The sequence below is a fragment of the Lampris incognitus genome, chromosome 21, assembly GCF_029633865.1.
Source record: "Lampris incognitus isolate fLamInc1 chromosome 21, fLamInc1.hap2, whole genome shotgun sequence".
Lineage (NCBI taxonomy): Eukaryota > Metazoa > Chordata > Actinopteri > Lampriformes > Lampridae > Lampris > Lampris incognitus.
In genome coordinates, this window is record NC_079231.1 from 27,756,934 (window position 1) to 27,775,249 (window position 18,316).

An 18,316-nucleotide genomic window follows, 5' to 3' on the forward strand; every position below is an offset into this window, starting at 1 on the left:
ATATCCTGCACCACTCCTACATACTTCTCTGCAACTCCCGACTTCCTCATACAATACCACACCTCCTCTCTCGGCACCCTGTCATATGCTTTCTCGCCTGCTGCACATCTTCCCAGCTCGGTCCCTCTGTCTAGCCAATCGGTACAAGTCCCTTTCTCCTTCCTTAGTGTCTAACCTCTCATACATCTCATCATACGCATTTTCCTTTTCCTTTGCCACCTCTCTCTTCACTTTACGCTGCGTCTCCTTGTACTCCTGTCTACTTTCTTCATCTCTCTGACTATCACACTTCTTTGCCAACCTCTTCCTCTGTATACTTTGCTGTACTTCCTCATTCCATCACCAGGTCTCCTTGTCTTCCTTCCTCTGTCCAGATGACACACCAAGTACCTTCCTAGCTGTCTCCATCACTATTTCTGCAGTGGTTGTCCAGCCATCCGGCAACTCTTCACTACCACCCAGTGCCTGTCTTAACTCCTCCCTGAACTCCACCCAACAGTGAGCATAGCATGTTCACTAGGGAGGTGTAAAGGACCCCCCCCCCAAAAAAACACACACACACACACACACACACACACACACACACACACACACACACACACACACACACACACACACACACACACACACAAGGTAATACCACTGTATCGACAACGTGGCTGACAGGTCTGCCTGCCTGCCTGCAAGACGTACATAGAACACCATCAGTGAGATCAGCACCACTGCCATCATTACCCAGGTCATGGGATCAGCAGATTTCTACATGTCTTCCGTTTACCTCGTATAATCGGACTGCCTGATTTACCTTCTCCAGCTATCTGTGTCAACAGCGGTCTAGAGGAAAGTGTCTGTATGTGGACATGACCAACATCGAACAGCCGAACTAAGGAATAGAAGCGTTTGTCTAATCTGTTCAGTGTAAACCTGCGTAAGAGGCAGCAGCCATGTGGTGGAGGCGCAGCCACAAGATGGCGTATTTGTGCTGCTCGGGGATGCAGTGCGTCACCGACCCATTTTTCTTTTTAGTTCCGCTCATAAAAATGCTGTGTGGTTTCGTGTACGGCGACTATTCCCCCCGTGCTTTACTCGTGCTCTCACGTTCTGATTGTGACGTAAGAGGCCTTTCCTCCATCGGCAATGTGCGCATGTTCACAATAAGGCAGATGAAAGCGCGGCCCGGGCGCAGGGAGCAGAGAGGTGCTGCAACACGAGCCGTGCGCAGGGCTGCTGTTGGGCCGGAAACCCCGCGGGTTACGCGTTACGTAAGAAGTGGGGCGCAGGGGACGCTACCACGCTAAACCAACAGGCCGACATAAACAAAATGGACGGCCGCTCACTCACACCAAGCGCACACTGTTCACTACACTCGGTTGGACACTGGGTTAAAATGCTTCTCCCGGAATGTGAGACTAGCAGCGGCAGGGAGGGACCCGCTTCGCGTCAATCATGTCGTCCAGCCAATGAGCCAAATGAATAGAGCAAAATGTGCGTGATTGACAAGGCACCACCCCTCCAGCCCGCACCGCCTTTTATGACCGTTTCCCCCTCCTCCTCTCTTGAGTGGAACGACGTCACATGTTTTTCTCCCCCAGCTCAGTCGCTGGAGTGCTGGGCCGCGGCTGGCTGCGGTGACCGCTGTGAGCAGCGGACGGGACTTTCGGACCTCTTAACGCCTTGGGGGGGAAAGAAAAGCAAATAACGAGCATTTATTTTTCTTTGCTCACTGGAAATATATTCGAATAGAAAACGTTTGCTCCCTGAAAATAACGAGCGTGATAAGTGAGAAATGGCAAGTCCTCCGGCGACGGGAGGACACCTGTTATCTAATGTGGAAAACAACGTCAAGAGGTGCGGGTACCTGAGGAAGCAGAAGCACGGACACAGGCGTTTCTTCGTGCTCAAAGAGCAAAATGGATGTTCCCCCGCTCGGCTGGAGTATTACGAGAGCGAGAAGAAATGGAAGAACAAGGCTGCTGCTAAACGGGTCATAACTTTGGACTCCTGCTTGTGCGTAAACAAGCGGGCGGACGCCAAACACAAACACCTCATCGCCCTCTACACCAAGGACGAGTACTTCGCTGTGGCCGCCGAGAACGAGCAGGAGCAGGAGAGCTGGTACGGTGTTTTGACCGATTTGATCACGGAGGGGAAAGTGTACGACAGCCCCACTTCCACATCTTCTTTGGTGGGCTTCGAGGAGGCCAACTACGGTCTTATTGCGACTGCTACCGCGGCCTACAGAGAAGTATGGCAAGTCAATTTGAAATCTAAAGGCTTGGGTCAAACCAAGAACCTGACAGGCGTGTACAGGCTGTGTCTATCCAGCAGGACAATCAGCTTCGTGAAGCTCAATTCTGAGGTGGCCGCTGTCAGTTTACAACTCATGAATATTCGGAGATGTGGTCACTCGGAGAGCTTCTTCTTCATTGAGGTGGGTCGCTCGGCGGTCACCGGGCCCGGGGAGTTTTGGATGCAGGCTGAGGACTCGGTGGTCGCGCAGAACATCCACGAGACCATCCTGGAGGCGATGAAGGCCATGAAAGAGCTCTCCGAGTTCCGGCCGCGAAGCAAAAGCCAGTCTGCCAGCACCAACCCCATCTCAGTGCCCACACGACGCAATCTGAACAACCTCCCCCCAAGTCAGACAGGGCTGGTCAGAAGATCAAGGACAGACAGCATGGCAGCCACATCCCCCGGGCGAAAATTCACCTCTTGTCGGATAAGGACGGCCAGTGAAGGAGATGGGAGCATGACACGACCGGTATCCATGAGCGGGAGTCCTGCCAATCCAAACTCTGAAAATAACTTGATGAAGTCCCACACTCTCAGCAGTGGGCGTACCTGCAGAATGTTGGAATCTTCCTCCAACCTCCAGCACAGCAGGTCAATGCCTGTGTCCAACTCCCCTCCAGCCACCTCCAGCCCTATCAGCATGTCTCCCAGAGGGCAAACTAACATCTCCACTCCAGATAAGGCACGGCGCCCCTTTAGCTGCAGCGCCTCCATCTCCGGCTCCCTCAGTGACACCGGTATAATGCTGTGTGACGAGTTCAGCTCCAGTCCCAGTGATCTTAAGTTCCTCTCTTTGACCCGGAGCGACACCCCTGATTCTCTTTCCAGCACTCCCCCCTCTCGAGAGGCTAGTGACCCATGTGGCTACATGATGATGGATGGGGCTTACAGCCAGAGGTATCCAGGAAGCAGGGAAAGCCTGACCCTTGACAAAGCTTACAGGAAGCGCACCTACTCCCTCACCACACCCCGTCAGCAGAGAGCGGTGGCACCACTGTCTTCAGCCTCCCTTGACGAGTACACGCTTATGCGAATGGCACAAAGTCAGAGCTCACACTCTGCCTCCCCCAAAGTGTCCTACCCTGAGGACTATGGTGATGTTGAGATTGGATCATCCAGGAGTTCCAGTAGTAATCTTGGAGATGATGGCTATATGCCCATGACACCAGGTGTAGGGCCGCATTCTGGAAAGGTTGATAACTATGTGCCCATGAGCCCCATGTGTGTCTCTGCCCCTAAGCAGATCGTCAACCCCAGGGTGCACCCAAAGTTGTCAGGCAGTGGGAGCTACAAAACAAACTCCCCCAGCAGTAGTTCTCTAGAGGACAGCGGTTATATGAGGATGTGGTGTGGCTCCAAAACCTCCATGGGGAGCCCAGATAGCCAGATGACAAATGGGGAGTACATGAACATGTCACCTGGCACGCAACCCCCACTTCAAACTCCCCCTGACTACTACTTGGGCCCTCTGTCTGGTGATCCAGCATCTCTTAGGCCAGCCCACCAGACCAACTCCCTTTCACACCCATCCAAACTGCAGGCCCCCAAGAATGAAGATAATGACAACCAGTATGTTTTGATGAGCCCTCTGAGCCAAAAGCCTAGAGGGGAGGAGTCAGACTACTATTTAGTGAAGCAGCCCAATGTGTTCCAGACCTCCACAGTGAACCCCACAACGGCACCCACCCCCGTCAGACATAACAGGGCGGAGAGTCTGCCCTACCGAGGGAGGCTGGGCAGACCTAATAGGCTGTCATTGGAAACACTGAGAACCCTGCCCAGCATGAATGAGCACCCTCTGCCCAGTGAGCCCAGGAGCCCAGGTGAATACATCAACATTGACTTCAGTGGGAGTAAATTTGCATCGCCTGCCACCGCATCCACTGAGAGCCACTCGTCATCTCTGGGCTCCAGTGGCAGTCGCCAAAGGAAATCCATGCTCTCAGATTACATGAACCTGGAGCTGGGCTCGCGCTCACCCAAGGAGGCAGGCACCCCAGTTGAGCATTTGGATGTGCTTCCAGAATTATCCATATGTCCATGCTCAGAGGAGGACAGTGTGTATCGTCTGCATGGTGAGAGGGGCTCTGAGGGCCTTGGGGATGAAGTGAAAAATGACTACGCTGAGATGACGTTTGGATTGTCTGGCTCACCTCCACAGCTTTTTCCTCCAACCACAGAAAGGTGTGTATTTTTTGTAGTGAAGGGAATTGGTTAGATTACAGTTGCTTATTATGTAATGCAGTGTCAAATAATTAACTAAGAGGTTGATCTATGAGCTATGACTGCAAATAAAGAAATTCACTACTGTTATTTGAGCTATCCCGATGTTAAATCATAGTTAGTGTGGTAGTTCAGTAATCATTAAGCATTATTAATATTACATGTGTATTAAATGAGTCTGAAATGCAATCTTTTACAGTGGCCAGAGCAGCAAGGAGAGAAGGCTCTCTTTGGAGGACCAGGGAGCCACAGGGGGTATTGGGGTGTTCCTGCTTGGGGCTGTACCCCCTTCCTCTGTGACGGTGGACCCTGACTGCTCGGCAAAAGTGATTCGGGCCAATCCGCAGGGTCGCCGGCGCCATAGCTCCGAGACCTTTTCCTCTACCACCACTGTTAATCCAGTCTTCCCCTCCTTCGCCTGTGGCGATGGAGTGAAGAGGCACAGCTCCGTGGAGAACATCTCATCCAGAAGCAGCGAGGGCTCCGATGAAGAGTGTGGGAGCCCTCTGAGCCAGCAGCAGACCTCGGCTGCCTATCAGAATGGAACTAACTACATAGCCTTGAATCTGGTGGAGAACAGAAACATGGAGAAATGTGAGGAACTAGTTGGCTTCAAACCCACGAGCAGCTGCAAAGGGGGAATCAATGGATTACACACCATACCGTACGTCTGCCTGGGGTTCAAAGAGGCTGCAACCACTGTCAAAGGTGAGTGAAGATGATGTTATGTCTGTGACAATGAACAACAGCTCATCTGAATTTGGAGTATTTGAAGTTGAATGATTTACAGCTTCAAGTTTTTGTATGAGTATGATTTACAATTAAATTGTTTGTATTTGTTAATAGAAAATTATTTCAAATTCCATAGTGTAATGATAAGCCCATAATGGAGAAGTGTTATCCTGTAGCGACTAATATTACTTCCGTTTCTATGACCAGCAAACGTTTAAATGGTTGTAGCTCGTAATCGGTAGTCCAAGAGAAATGGTTTAGTGAAAAAAACAACAACATGCAGAGCAGACGAGGTGTTTTCCTGTATTCCCAGTCAGACTGGGGTAGGGAATGTTTTCCTGTATTCCCAGTCAGTCTGGGGTAGGGAAGATTTCCTGTATTCCCAGTCCGACTGAGGTAGGGAATGTTTTCCTGTATTCCCAGTCAGACTGAGGTAGGGAATGTTTTCCTGTATTCCCAGTCAGACTGGGGTAAGGAATGTGTAGGTGTGAAACGTGACTAGTGAACGTTGGGCTTGTGGGAACAGCGAAGTAAACAAGCCAGCATGACAGTGCATGCTCTCAGAGGGGGATCTGCAGGGATGTTGTGGAAGTAAAAATAGAGATAGATCTGTGAATCCTCTTGTTGTGATTGGATTAAAATGCAGTAATAAGTGACTCCTGCACAGAACTGGACTGCGTGAGGCATGTATGTGAAATGTCTGATTTCTGTTTTGTTATTTCAGACTGAAATGACTGAATTTGATTTGGTTTTTTTATTAGTGTATTAGTTTATTTATTTATATATTTATTCATTATTTTGTTATTGTTGTTGTTGTTTATTTTTATTTTATTTATTTTATTTTAGACTGACATTTTGTTTGGATAAGGTTGATGATGAGAATAGATGCAATAAGGTTTAACCTATGAATAAGATGGAGGTTATATGGAAGTACCAGACCTCAGATAGATTGATAACGTATCAGGATTTCCTCAGCACTGGTTTGCTGTGGCTTGGTGGGTTGTTGCGGTGCACATGGCGATAGTGGAGTTAATTCTACAGGAATGTCTCAAACATGACAGGGCGCTGTCACGTGCAGGCCCGTCATTTGTAATGCCACACCAAGCCCCCGGTGTTCCTTGCTGCTGCTGATCAGTTGGCGAGGTATTACGGTACACCGTGCATGATCAGTTGGCGAGGTATTACAGTACACCGTGCATGATCAGTCGGTGAGGTATTACGGTACACCGTGCATGATCAGTCAGCGAGGTATTACGGTACACTGTGCATGATCAGTCGGTGAGGTATTACGGTACACCGTGCATGATCAGTCAGCGAGGTATTACGGTACACTGTGCATGATCAGTCGGTGAGGTATTACGGTACACCGTGCATGATCAGTCGGTGAGGTATTACGGTACACCGTGCATGATCAGTCAGCGAGGTATTACGGTACACTGTGCATGATCAGTCGGTGAGGTATTACGGTACACCGTGCATGATCAGTCAGCGAGGTATTACGGTACACTGTGCATGATCAGTCGGTGAGGTATTACGGTACACCGTGCATGATCAGTCGGTGAGGTATTACGGTACACCGTGCATGATCAGTCGGCTAGGTATTACTGTACACTGTGCACGATCAAGTAGGCAAAGTATTACAGTACACCGTGCATGATCAGTCTGCGAGGTATTACAGCACACCATGCATGATCAGTCGGCAAGGTATTACGGTACACCATGCATGAGTGTGACCCTGTTCCACACACATTCCCACTGGTTTGTGACTCTGCAGAAGCTGTAAACACACTTGAGTGTTGACAATTCCCCGAGCTTCACCCCAATCACAGCTCACAGTGACCCCCACCTGCGGTCATGAGCGAGCAGGGCTCTGCCGACATGTGAGGCCCGGCACGTGGAGGCTCACCCAGCAGGCTCCTAGCGCCGGGCTGGCTGGGAGGGAGCGAACAAAGTGGGTCTGTTTGTTAAGTAGGCATCAGGTAACAACATGTCATGGTCACATTACCGGCTTTGTGTGACTTACTGTTGTGTGCAGCAGCCCAGGAGTGCAGAATGCATTATTTAACCACGCAGGAAGTAGTTTTGATGACACAGCAGCAATAATTCATGAAAGCCACCACACAAAAACATCTGTCATACACAAAAAAGACAACACAACAGCATTTCGCTGCAATACATAAACATTAAGCCATAATACAACAGCATTCATAGCACATTTATATTAAACCACAAAACAATGACAGGCTCTTCCCAGTGGAAGTGAGAGGGGGACTCTTCCCAGTGGAAGTGAGAGGGGGACTCTTCCCAGTGGAAGTGAGAGGTGGACTCTTCCCAGTGGAAGTGAGAGGTGGACTCTTCCCAGTGGAAGTAAGAGGGGGACTCTTCTCAGTGGAAGTGAGAGGGGGACTCTTCCCAGTGGAAGTGAGAGGTGGACTCTTCCCAGTGGAAGTGAGAGGTGGACTCTTCCCAGTGGAAGTAAGGGGTGGACTCTTCCCAGTGGAAGTGAGAGGGGGACTCTTCCCAGTGGAAGTAAGGGGTGGACTCTTCCCAGTGGAAGTGAGAGGGGGACTTGCCACTACGCCCCCAACCAGGTGTTCATCACAAAGCACCGCAACTTAATGTCATTGGACAACAGTTGTAGATGGTCTTTCACATAGGGGACACTGATTGGACAGTGAAGATGCACAGGTTCTACTTTTTCACTGTCAATACCTACTACTACTACTGCTACTACTACCACTACTACTACTACTGCTACTGCTACTACCACTACTACTGATACTTCTACTACTACTTCTACCACTGCTGCTGCTACTACTACTACTGCTACTACCAGTACTACTACTACTGCTACTGCTACCACTACTACTGCTACTACTACTACTACTGCTACTGCTACTGCTACTGCTACTAATTTTGGCTGCTCCCATTAGGGGTCGCCACAGCGAATCATCCATTTCCATCTCTTACTTCCTTCCTTTTTTCACTGTCAATACCAATTCCACTTAATTTGTTGATGCCAAGTACAGATCCTCTGCTTCCACTGGAAAATGCATGATGGGCTATCAGACTTTGAGGTCAGTGGAAACTAATGGTTCAGGATGTAGTCATTAATAATAATCATAGAACATCCCATCACCTCTAGAATGGATGGAAAAATAACGCTGTTGCGTTGACATGTTACACGTGACACTTGATGCTCAGTTTAAGTCGGTGCAGTGACTGAAGAGGTGTTAAATAGCAGAACAGCACAGGCTTTCCAAACCAGGGAATCTGTGTACTGATACGGGAGACTGACATGGGGAATTGATGCAGGCAGATGAAAATCAACTCGCAGACGTTGTCACATTTTTTGAATCACCTCACTTATTTGAGTAGTAGTGAAATAGACTGTTTCAGTGAACTACCAAACAAATATTCCTCACTGGTTTTATGGATTACAAACCCCAATTCCAATGAAGTTGGGACGTTGTGTAAAACATAAATAAAAACAGAATACAATGATTTGCAAATCCTTTTCGACCAATATTCAATTGAATCCACTACAAAGACAAGATATTTAATGTTCAAACTGATAAACTTTATTGTTTTTTTGCAAATATTCACTCATTTTGAATTTGATGCCTGCAACACGTTCCAAAGAAGCTGGGACAGGGGCGTGTTCACCACTGTGTTACACCACCTTTCCTTTTAACAACACTCAATAAGCGTTTGGGAACTGAGGACACTACTTGTTGAAGCTTTGTAGGTGGAATCCTTTCCCATTCTTGCTTGATGTACGACTTCAGTTGCTCACCAGTCCGGGGTCTCCGTTGTCGTATTTTGCGCTTCATAATGCGCCACACATGTTCAATGGGAGACGGGTCTGGACTGCAGGCAGGCCAGTCCAGTACCTGCACTCTTTTACTACGAAGCCCCACTGGTGTAACACCTGCAGAATGTGGCTTGGCATTGTCTTGCTGAAATAAGCAGGGACGTCCCTGAAAAAGACCTCTCTTGGATGGCAGCATATGTTGCTCCAAAACCTGTATGGACCTTTCAGCATTAATGGTGCCTTCACAGATGTGCAAGTTACCCATGATGCCATGGGCACTAACACACCCCCATACCATCACACATGCTGCCTTTTAGACTTTGGGCTGATAACAATCTGGATGGTCCTTTTCCTCTTTAGCCCGGAGGACACGACGTCCATGATTTCCAAAAACAATGTGAAATGTGGACTCGTCAGACCACAGCACACTTGTCCACTTTGTGTCAGTCCATCTCAGATGAGCTCGGGCCAGAGAAGCCGGCGGTGTTTCTGGGTGGTGTTGATATCTGGCTTTGGCTTTGCATGGTAGAGTTTTAACTTGCACTTGTAGATGTAGCGACGAACTGTGTTAACTGACGATGGTTTTCCCAAGTGCTCCTGAGCCCACGTGGTAATATCCTTTACAGAATAGTGTCGGTTTTTAATGCAGTGCCGCCTGAGGGGTTGAAGGTCACGGGCATTCAGTGTTGGTTTTGGGCCTTGCCGCTTACGTGCAGAGATTTCTCCAGATTCTCTGAATCTTGTGATGATATTATGGACTGTAGATGATGAAATCCCTAAATTCCTTGCAGTTGCACGTTGAGAAACGTTGTTCTTAAACTGTTGGACTATTTGCTCACGCAGTTGTTCACAAAGTGGTGAACCTCGCCCCATCCTTGCTTGTGAATGACTGAGCCTTTCGGGGATGCTCCTTTTATACCCAATCAGGACACTCACCTGTTTCCAGTTAACCTGTTCACCTGTGGAATGTTCCCAACAGGCGCTTTTTGAGCATTCCTCAACTTTCCCAGTCTTTCGTTGCCTCTGTCCGAGCTTCTTTGGAACGTGCTGCAAGCATAAAATTCAAAATGAGTCAATATTTGCGAAAAACAATAAAGTTCATCAGTTTGAACATTAAATATCTTGTCTTTGTAGTGTATTCAATTGAATATAGGTCAAAAAGGATTTGCAAATCATTGTATTCTGTTTTTATTCACATTTTACACAACGTCCCAACTTCACTGGAATTGGGGTTTGTACATTTATATAGAGCTTTATCTAGACACCCAAAGATCTTCACAGAGAAGGGGGAACTCACCTCAACCACCACCAGTGTGTAGCACCACCTGGATGATGCACAGCAGCCATTTTGCACCAGAACATTCACCACACATCAGGTTCAGGTGGAGAAGGAGGAATCATTGAGCCAGTCATACTGGGGGGGGGGGGGTTATTAGGTGGCCAGATGGAGAGAACCAGGTTGGCAAGTTTTCCAGGACACCAGGGGACCCCTACTCTTTGTGATAAGTGCCATGGGATCTTTAATGACCACAGTGAGTCAGGACCTCAGTTTTAACGTCTCATCAGAAGGACGGCATCTCCTACAGCACTGTGTCCCCGTCACTGCACTGGGACATTGGCATTTGCTGTTGTTTTTATTAGGAACATATTTTCACTGGGAGTGATGAAGGGCAGGATTAGGAACGAGTATATTAGAGGGACAGCTCAGGTTGGACGGTCTGGAGACAAAGCAAGAGAGGCAAGATTGAGATGGTTTGGACATATGTGGAGAAGAGATGCTGGGTATATTGGGAGAAGGATGCTGAATATGGAGCTGCCAGGGAAGAGGAGAAGAGGAAGGCCAAAGAGGAGGTTTACGGAGGTGGTGAGGGAGGACATGCAGGTGGCTGGTGTGACAGAGGAAGATGTAGAGGACAGGAAGAGATGGAAACGGATGAGGAGCTGAGAGGAGTAGTAGTAGTATTAGGACCACAGGCTAACCTGCCCCCTACTGGCCCACCAACACCAAATTCAGCAGCAACTCAGTTTTCCCCGGGAGGTCTCCTCTCCAAGTACTAGCCAAGCCCACACCTGCTTAGCTTCCGTCATTGGGCAGAGCCAGGATACATGTTGGTATGGCTGCCCACAAACCAGCCCAATCTGAGTTAACTGGTATGACCACGGTGGTCAACAACTTTCTCTGTCAACTCAGGTCACATGATCAGGTCACATGATTAGGGTCCATGTTGATATGGCTGCCTGCAAACCAACCCAATCTGAGTTAACTGGTATCATGACGGTGGTCAACAACTTTCTCTGTCAACTCAGGTCACATGGTCAGGTTACATGATTAGGGTCCATGTTGGTATGGCTGCCGGTTTTAAAAAGACAGACCCACTTTTTGAGTCTGAAGACACTGTTGTCACATTAGCACAGCTACCGCCCGTTGAGAGAAGGGTTCAGCAATCTTTTTACACAGCTGTTCCTTGTGTTGATGCTGTTGTGTTCAGGTTTAATGCTGTTGTGTGTTGTGGATTCGTCTTAGCGCTACAGAGGCCTTGTGGCTGGAGGCTGCTGGGTTGGGTTGGGGGTCATTGCTGCAGTGTTGTCAACATGGTCTTCTACCCACCTAAAGGAAAGTTAATGGCCGTGACTATGTTTTTGTTTGCATAATTGCCAGTTAGAATTTAGCCACCACGGACAGTGCGCTGGTTTGAATCTAAAGTCAGACACAAGTAATGAGTTTAGTTTCAGGTTGTGTCACTGTTCCATGTTTTTGTGCAAGTGAAGCTTCTTGAATTGAGATTGATGGAGAGGAAACCAGGGTAGGCTTGAACATGTGGACTAAAGCATGTACACATACAGAAAAGTCTTTTTCAGTGTAGTGTCTTCTTCTTCTTCTTCTTCTTCTTCTTCTCCTTCTTCTTCTTCTTCTTCTTCTTCTTCTTCTTCTTCTTCTTCTTCTTCTTCTTCTTCTGCCTCTGCATTGATGAAAAGGGGAGAGAGAGCATTGCCTGTTATTGTTTTGCAATTTGAGTGTGGCAGAGTGTGGTAGAGTGTGGCAGAGTATGGCAGTGTGTGGCAGAGTATGGTAGAGTGTGGCAGAGTATGACAGTGTGTGGCAGTGTGTGGCAGAGTGTGGCAGAGTATGGTAGAGTGTGGCAGAGTATGGCAGTGTGTGGCAGAGTATGGCAGAGTATGGCAGTGTGTGGCAGTGTGTGGCAGAGTATGGTAGAGTGTGGCAGAGTATGGCAGTGTGTGGCAGTGTGTGGCAGAGTGTGGCAGAGTATGGCAGTGTGTGGCAGAGTATGGCAGAGTATGGCAGAGTGTGGCAGAGTGTGGCAGAGTGTGGCAGAGTATGGTAGAGTGTGGCAGAGTGTGGCAGAGTGTGGCAGTGTGTGGCAGTGTGTGACAGAGTGTGACAGAGTGTGGCAGTGTGTGGCAGAGTATGGTAGAGTGTGGCAGAGTATGGCAGAGTGTGGCAGAGCATGGCAAAGTATGGTAGAGTGTGGCAGAGTGTTGCAGAGTATGGTAGAGTGTGGCAGAGTGTTGCAGAGTATGGCAATGTGTGGCAGTGTGGCAGAGTGTGGCAGAGTATGGTAGTGTGCGGCAGAGCATGACAGAGTGTGGCAGAGTATGGCAGAGTGTGGCAGAGTATGGCAGAGTGTGGCAGAGTATGGCAGAGTGTGGCAAAGTATGGTAGAGTGTGGCGGTGTGTGGCAGTCTGGCAGAGTGTGTGGCGGTGTGTGACAGACTGTGACGGTGTTTTGCAGAGTGCAGCGATGTGTGGCAGTGTGTGGCAGAGTGTGGCAGTGTGTGGTAGAGTGACTAAACATGTGTATGTGTGTAATGTGCAGGATGGCATGTGCACTCCAATGACCTTCTGCCTCATTAGGCTGTTCACTTAGCAGAAGTAAGACAAGACGAAGAAGATGGAGGTGAGAAAGAGGAGGGGGGTACACAGCTGTGTGGTTGGTGTGTAGTTGGTGACTGCGTGGTTGGTGTGTGGTTGGTGACTGCGTGGTTGGTGTGACTGTGCGGTTGGTGTGTAGTTGGTGACTGTGTGGTTGGTGTGTAGTTGGTGACTGTGTAGTTGCTGTGTGGTTGGTGTGTAGTTGGTGACTGTGTGGTTGGTGTGTAGTTGGTGACTGTGTGGTTGCTGTGTGGTTGGTGTGTAGTTGGTGACTGCGTGGTTGGTGTGTGGTTGGTGACTGTGTGGTTGGTGTGAGGTTGGTGTGTAGTGACTGTGTGGTTGGTGTGTGGTGACTGTGTGGTTGCTGTGTGGTTGGTGACTGTGTGGTTGGTGTGTGGTTGGTGTGTAGTTGGTGACTGTGTGGTTGGTGTGTAGTTGGTGACTGTGTGGTTGGTGTGTGGTGACTGTGTGGTTGCTGTGTGGTTGGTGACTGTGTGGTTGGTGTGTGGTTGGTGTGTAGTTGGTGACTGTGTGGTTGGTGTGTGGTGACTGTCTGGTTGCTGTCTGGTTGGTGACTGTGTGGTTGGTGTGTAGTTGGTGACTGTGTGGTTGGTGTGTAGTTGGTGACTGTGTGGTTGGTGTGTAGTTGGTGACTGTGTGGTTGGTGTGTAGTTGGTGACTGCGTGGTTGGTGTGTGGTGACTGTGTGGTTGGTGTGTAGTTGGTGACTGTGTGGTTGGTGTGTAGTTGGTGACTGCGTGGTTGGTGTGTGGTGACTGTGTGGTTGGTGTGTAGTTGGTGACTGCATGGTTGGTGTGTGGTGACTGTGTGGTTGGTGTGTAGTTGGTGACTGTGGTTGGTGTGTAGTTGGTGACTGTGTGGTTGGTGTGTAGTTGGTGACTGTGGTTGGTGTGTAGTTGGTGACTGTGTGGTTGCTGTGTGGTTGGTGTGTGGTTGGTGTGTAGTTGGTGACTGCGTGGTTGGTGTGTGGTTGTTGTGTGGTTGGTGTGTGTTGACTGTGTGGTTGGTGTGTGGTGACTGTGTGGTGACTGTGGTTGGTGTGTGGTTGGTTGCTGTGTGGTTGGTGTGTGGTTGATGACTGTGTGGTTGGTGTGTAGTTGGTGTGTGGTTGGTGACTGTGTGGTGACTGTGTGGTTGGTGACTGTGTGGTTGGTGTGTAGTTGGTGACTGTGGTTGGTGTGTAGTTGGTGACTGTGTGGTTGGTGTGTGGTTGGTGACTGTGTGGTTGGTGTGTAGTTGGTGACTGCGTGGTTGGTGTGAGGTGACTGCGTGGTTGGTGGGTGGTGACTGCGTGGTTGGTGTGTTGTGACCGTGTGGTCGATGTGTAGTTGGTGACTGTGTGGTTGGTGTGTGGTTGGTGACTGTGTGGTTGGTGTGTAGTTGGTGACTGCGTGGTTGGTGTGTGGTTGGTGTGTGGTGACTGTGTGGTGACTGTGTGGTTGTTGTGTAGTTGGTGACTGTGTGGTTGCTGTGTGGTTGGTGTGTAGTTGGTGACTGTGTGGTTGGTGTGTGGTGACTGTGTGGTTGGTGTGTGGTGACTGTGTGGTTGGTGTGTGGTGACTGTGTGGTTGGTGTGTAGTTGGTGACTGTGGTTGCTGTGTGGTTGGTGACTGTGTGGTTGCTGTGTGGTTGGTGTGTAGTTGGTGTGACTGTGTGGTTGCTGTGTGGTTGGTGTGTGCTTGGTGACTGTGTGGTTGTTGTGAGGTTGGTGTGTGGTTGGTGACTGTGTGGTTGGTGTGAGGTTGGTGTGTGGTTGGTATGTGGTGACTGTGTGGTTGGTGTGTGGTGACTGTGTGGTTGGTGTGTGGTTGATGTGTAGTTGGTGACTGTGTGGTTGGTGTGTAGTTGGTGTGTAGTTGGTGACTGCGTGGTTGGTGTGTGGTTGGTGTGTAGTTGGTGACTGTGTGGTTGGTGTGTAGTTGGTGACTGCGTGGTTGGTGTGTGGTTGGTGTGTAGTTGGTGACTGTGTGGTTGGTGTGTAGTTGGTGACTGCGTGGTTGGTGTGTGGTTGGTGTGTAGTTGGTGACTGTGTGGTTGGTGTGTAGTTGGTGACTGTGGTTGCTGTGTGGTTGGTGTGTAGTTGGTGACTGCGTGGTTGGTGTGTGGTTGGTGTGTAGTTGGTGACTGTGTGGTTGGTGTGTAGTTGGTGACTGTGTGTAGTTGGTGACTGTGTGGTTGGTGTGTGGTGACTGTGTGGTTGCTGTGTGGTTGGTGTGTGGTGACTGTGTCGTTGGTGTGTAGTTGGTGACTGTGGTTGGTGTGTAGTTGGTGACTGTGTGGTTGGTGTGTAGTTGGTGACTGTGGTTGGTGTGTAGTTGGTGACTGTGTGGTTGCTGTGTGGTTGGTGTGTGGTTGGTGTGTAGTTGGTGACTGCGTGGTTGGTGTGTGGTTGTTGTGTGGTTGGTGTGTGTTGACTGTGTGGTTGGTGTGTGGTGACTGTGTGGTGACTGTGGTTGGTGTGTGGTTGGTTGCTGTGTGGTTGGTGTGTGGTTGATGACTGTGTGGTTGGTGTGTAGTTGGTGTGTGGTTGGTGACTGTGTGGTGACTGTGTGGTTGGTGACTGTGTGGTTGGTGTGTAGTTGGTGACTGTGGTTGGTGTGTAGTTGGTGACTGTGTGGTTGGTGTGTGGTTGGTGACTGTGTGGTTGGTGTGTAGTTGGTGACTGCGTGGTTGGTGTGAGGTGACTGCGTGGTTGGTGGGTGGTGACTGCGTGGTTGGTGTGTTGTGACCGTGTGGTCGATGTGTAGTTGGTGACTGTGTGGTTGGTGTGTGGTTGGTGACTGTGTGGTTGGTGTGTAGTTGGTGACTGCGTGGTTGGTGTGTGGTTGGTGTGTGGTGACTGTGTGGTGACTGTGTGGTTGTTGTGTAGTTGGTGACTGTGTGGTTGCTGTGTGGTTGGTGTGTAGTTGGTGACTGTGTGGTTGGTGTGTGGTGACTGTGTGGTTGGTGTGTGGTGACTGTGTGGTTGGTGTGTGGTGACTGTGTGGTTGGTGTGTAGTTGGTGACTGTGGTTGCTGTGTGGTTGGTGACTGTGTGGTTGCTGTGTGGTTGGTGTGTAGTTGGTGTGACTGTGTGGTTGCTGTGTGGTTGGTGTGTGCTTGGTGACTGTGTGGTTGTTGTGAGGTTGGTGTGTGGTTGGTGACTGTGTGGTTGGTGTGAGGTTGGTGTGTGGTTGGTATGTGGTGACTGTGTGGTTGGTGTGTGGTGACTGTGTGGTTGGTGTGTGGTTGGTGTGTAGTTGTTGACTGTGTGGTTGGTGTGTAGTTGGTGTGTAGTTGGTGACTGCGTGGTTGGTGTGTGGTTGGTGTGTAGTTGGTGACTGTGTGGTTGGTGTGTAGTTGGTGACTGCGTGGTTGGTGTGTGGTTGGTGTGTAGTTGGTGACTGTGTGGTTGGTGTGTAGTTGGTGACTGCGTGGTTGGTGTGTGGTTGGTGTGTAGTTGGTGACTGTGTGGTTGGTGTGTAGTTGGTGACTGTGGTTGCTGTGTGGTTGGTGTGTAGTTGGTGACTGCGTGGTTGGTGTGTGGTTGGTGTGTAGTTGGTGACTGTGTGGTTGGTGTGTAGTTGGTGACTGTGTGTAGTTGGTGACTGTGTGGTTGGTGTGTGGTGACTGTGTGGTTGCTGTGTGGTTGCTGTGTGGTTGGTGTGTGGTGACTGTGTCGTTGGTGTGTGGTGACTGTGTGGTTGGTGACTGTGTGGTTGGTGTGTGGTTGGTGTGTAGTTGGTGACTGCATGGTTGGTGTGTGGTGACTGCGTGGTTGGTGTGTGGTGACTGCGTGGTTGGTGTGTGGTGACTGTGTGGTCGGTGTGTAGTTGGTGACTGTGTGGTTGGTGTGTAGTTGGTGACTGTGGTTGCTGTGTAGTTGGTGACTGTGTGGTTGCTGTGTGGTTGGTGTGTAGTTGGTGAATGTGTGGTTGCTGTGTGGTTGGTGACTGTGTGGTTGGTGTGTGGTTGCTGCTTGGTTGGTGTGTGGTTGGTGACTGTGTGGTTGGTGTGTGGTTGGTGACTGTGTGGTGACTGTGTGGTTGCTGTGTGGTGACTGTGTGGTTGGTGTGTGGTGATTGTGTGGTTGCTGTGTGGTTGCTGTGTGGTTGGTGTGTAGTTGGTGACTGCGTGGTTGGTGTGTGGTTGGTGTGTAGTATGTGACTGCGTGGTTGGTGTGTGGTTGGTGTGTAGTTGCTGACTGTGTGGTCGGTGTGTAGTTGGTGACTGTGTGGTTGGTGTGTGGTTGGTGTGTAGTTGGTGACTGTGTGGTTGGTGTGTAGTTGGTGACTGTGTGGTTGGTGTGTGGTGACTGCGTGGTTGGTGTGTGGTGACTGTGGTTGCTGTGTGGTTGGTGTGTAGTCGGTGACTGTGTGGTTGGTGTGAGGTTGGTGTGTGGTTGGTATGTGGTGACTGTGTGGTTGGTGTGTGGTGACTGTGTGGTTGCTGTGTAGTTGGTGACTGTGTGGTTGCTGTGTGGTTGGTGTGTAGTTGGTGACTGCATGGTTGGTGTGTGGTTGGTGTGTAGTTGGTGACTGTGTGTAGTTGGTGACTGTGTGGTTGGTGTGTGGTGACTGTGTGGTTGCTGTGTGGTTGCTGTGTGGTTGCTGTGTGGTGACTGTGTCGTTGGTGTGTGGTGACTGTGTGGTTGCTGTGTGGTTGGTGTGTGGTTGGTGTGTAGTTGGTGACTGTGTGGTTGGTGTGTGGTGACTGTCTGGTTGCTGTGTGGTTGGTGACTGCGTGGTTGGTGTGTGGTTGGTGTGTAGTTGGTGACTGTGTGGTTGGTGTGTAGTTGGTGACTGTGTGGTTGGTGTGCAGTTGGTGACTGTGTGGTTGGTGTGTAGTTGGTGACTGCATGGTTGGTGTGTGGTGACTGCGTGGTTGGTGTGTGGTGACTGTGTGGCCGGTGTGTAGTTGGTGACTGTGTGGTTGGTGTGTAGTTGGTGACTGTGTGGTTGCTGTGTGGTTGGTGTGTAGTTGGTGACTGTGTGGTTGCTGTGTGGTTGGTGTGTAGTTGGTGACTGTGTGGTTCCTGTGTGGTTGGTGACTGTGTGGTTGGTGTGTGGTTGCTGCTTGGTTGGTGTGTGGTTGGTGACTGTGTGGTTGGTGTGTGGTTGGTGACTGTGAGGTGACTGTGTGGTGACTGTGTGGTTACTGTGTGGTGACTGTGTGGTTGGTGTGTGGTGATTGTGTGGTTGCTGTGTGGTTGGTGTGTAGTCGGTGACTGTGTGGTCTCTGTGTGGTTGGTGTGTAGTTGGTGACTGCGTGGTTGGTGTGTGGTTGGTGTGTAGTTGGTGACTGCGTGGTTGGTGTGTAGTTGGTGACTGTGTGGTTGGTGTGTGGTTGGTGTGTAGTTGGTGAC

At 49.8% G+C, this 18,316-nt stretch overlaps 1 protein-coding gene across 3 annotated transcripts in view; it reads left to right on the forward strand.

The window, feature by feature from the left end:
* Positions 1-1,614: 1,614 nt before the first annotated feature.
* LOC130131457 (insulin receptor substrate 2-like) overlaps positions 1,615-18,316 on the forward strand; it is a 73,297-nt gene continuing 56,595 nt past the window's right edge. For all 3 annotated transcript variants that reach the window (XM_056301137.1, XM_056301136.1, XM_056301138.1), the window contains exons 1-2: positions 1,615-4,476; positions 4,715-5,223. In XM_056301137.1, coding sequence (XP_056157112.1) covers positions 1,787-4,476; positions 4,715-5,223 — 3,199 coding nt within the window. In that variant the 5' untranslated portion in view covers positions 1,615-1,786. The remainder of the gene's footprint in view (positions 4,477-4,714; positions 5,224-18,316) is intronic.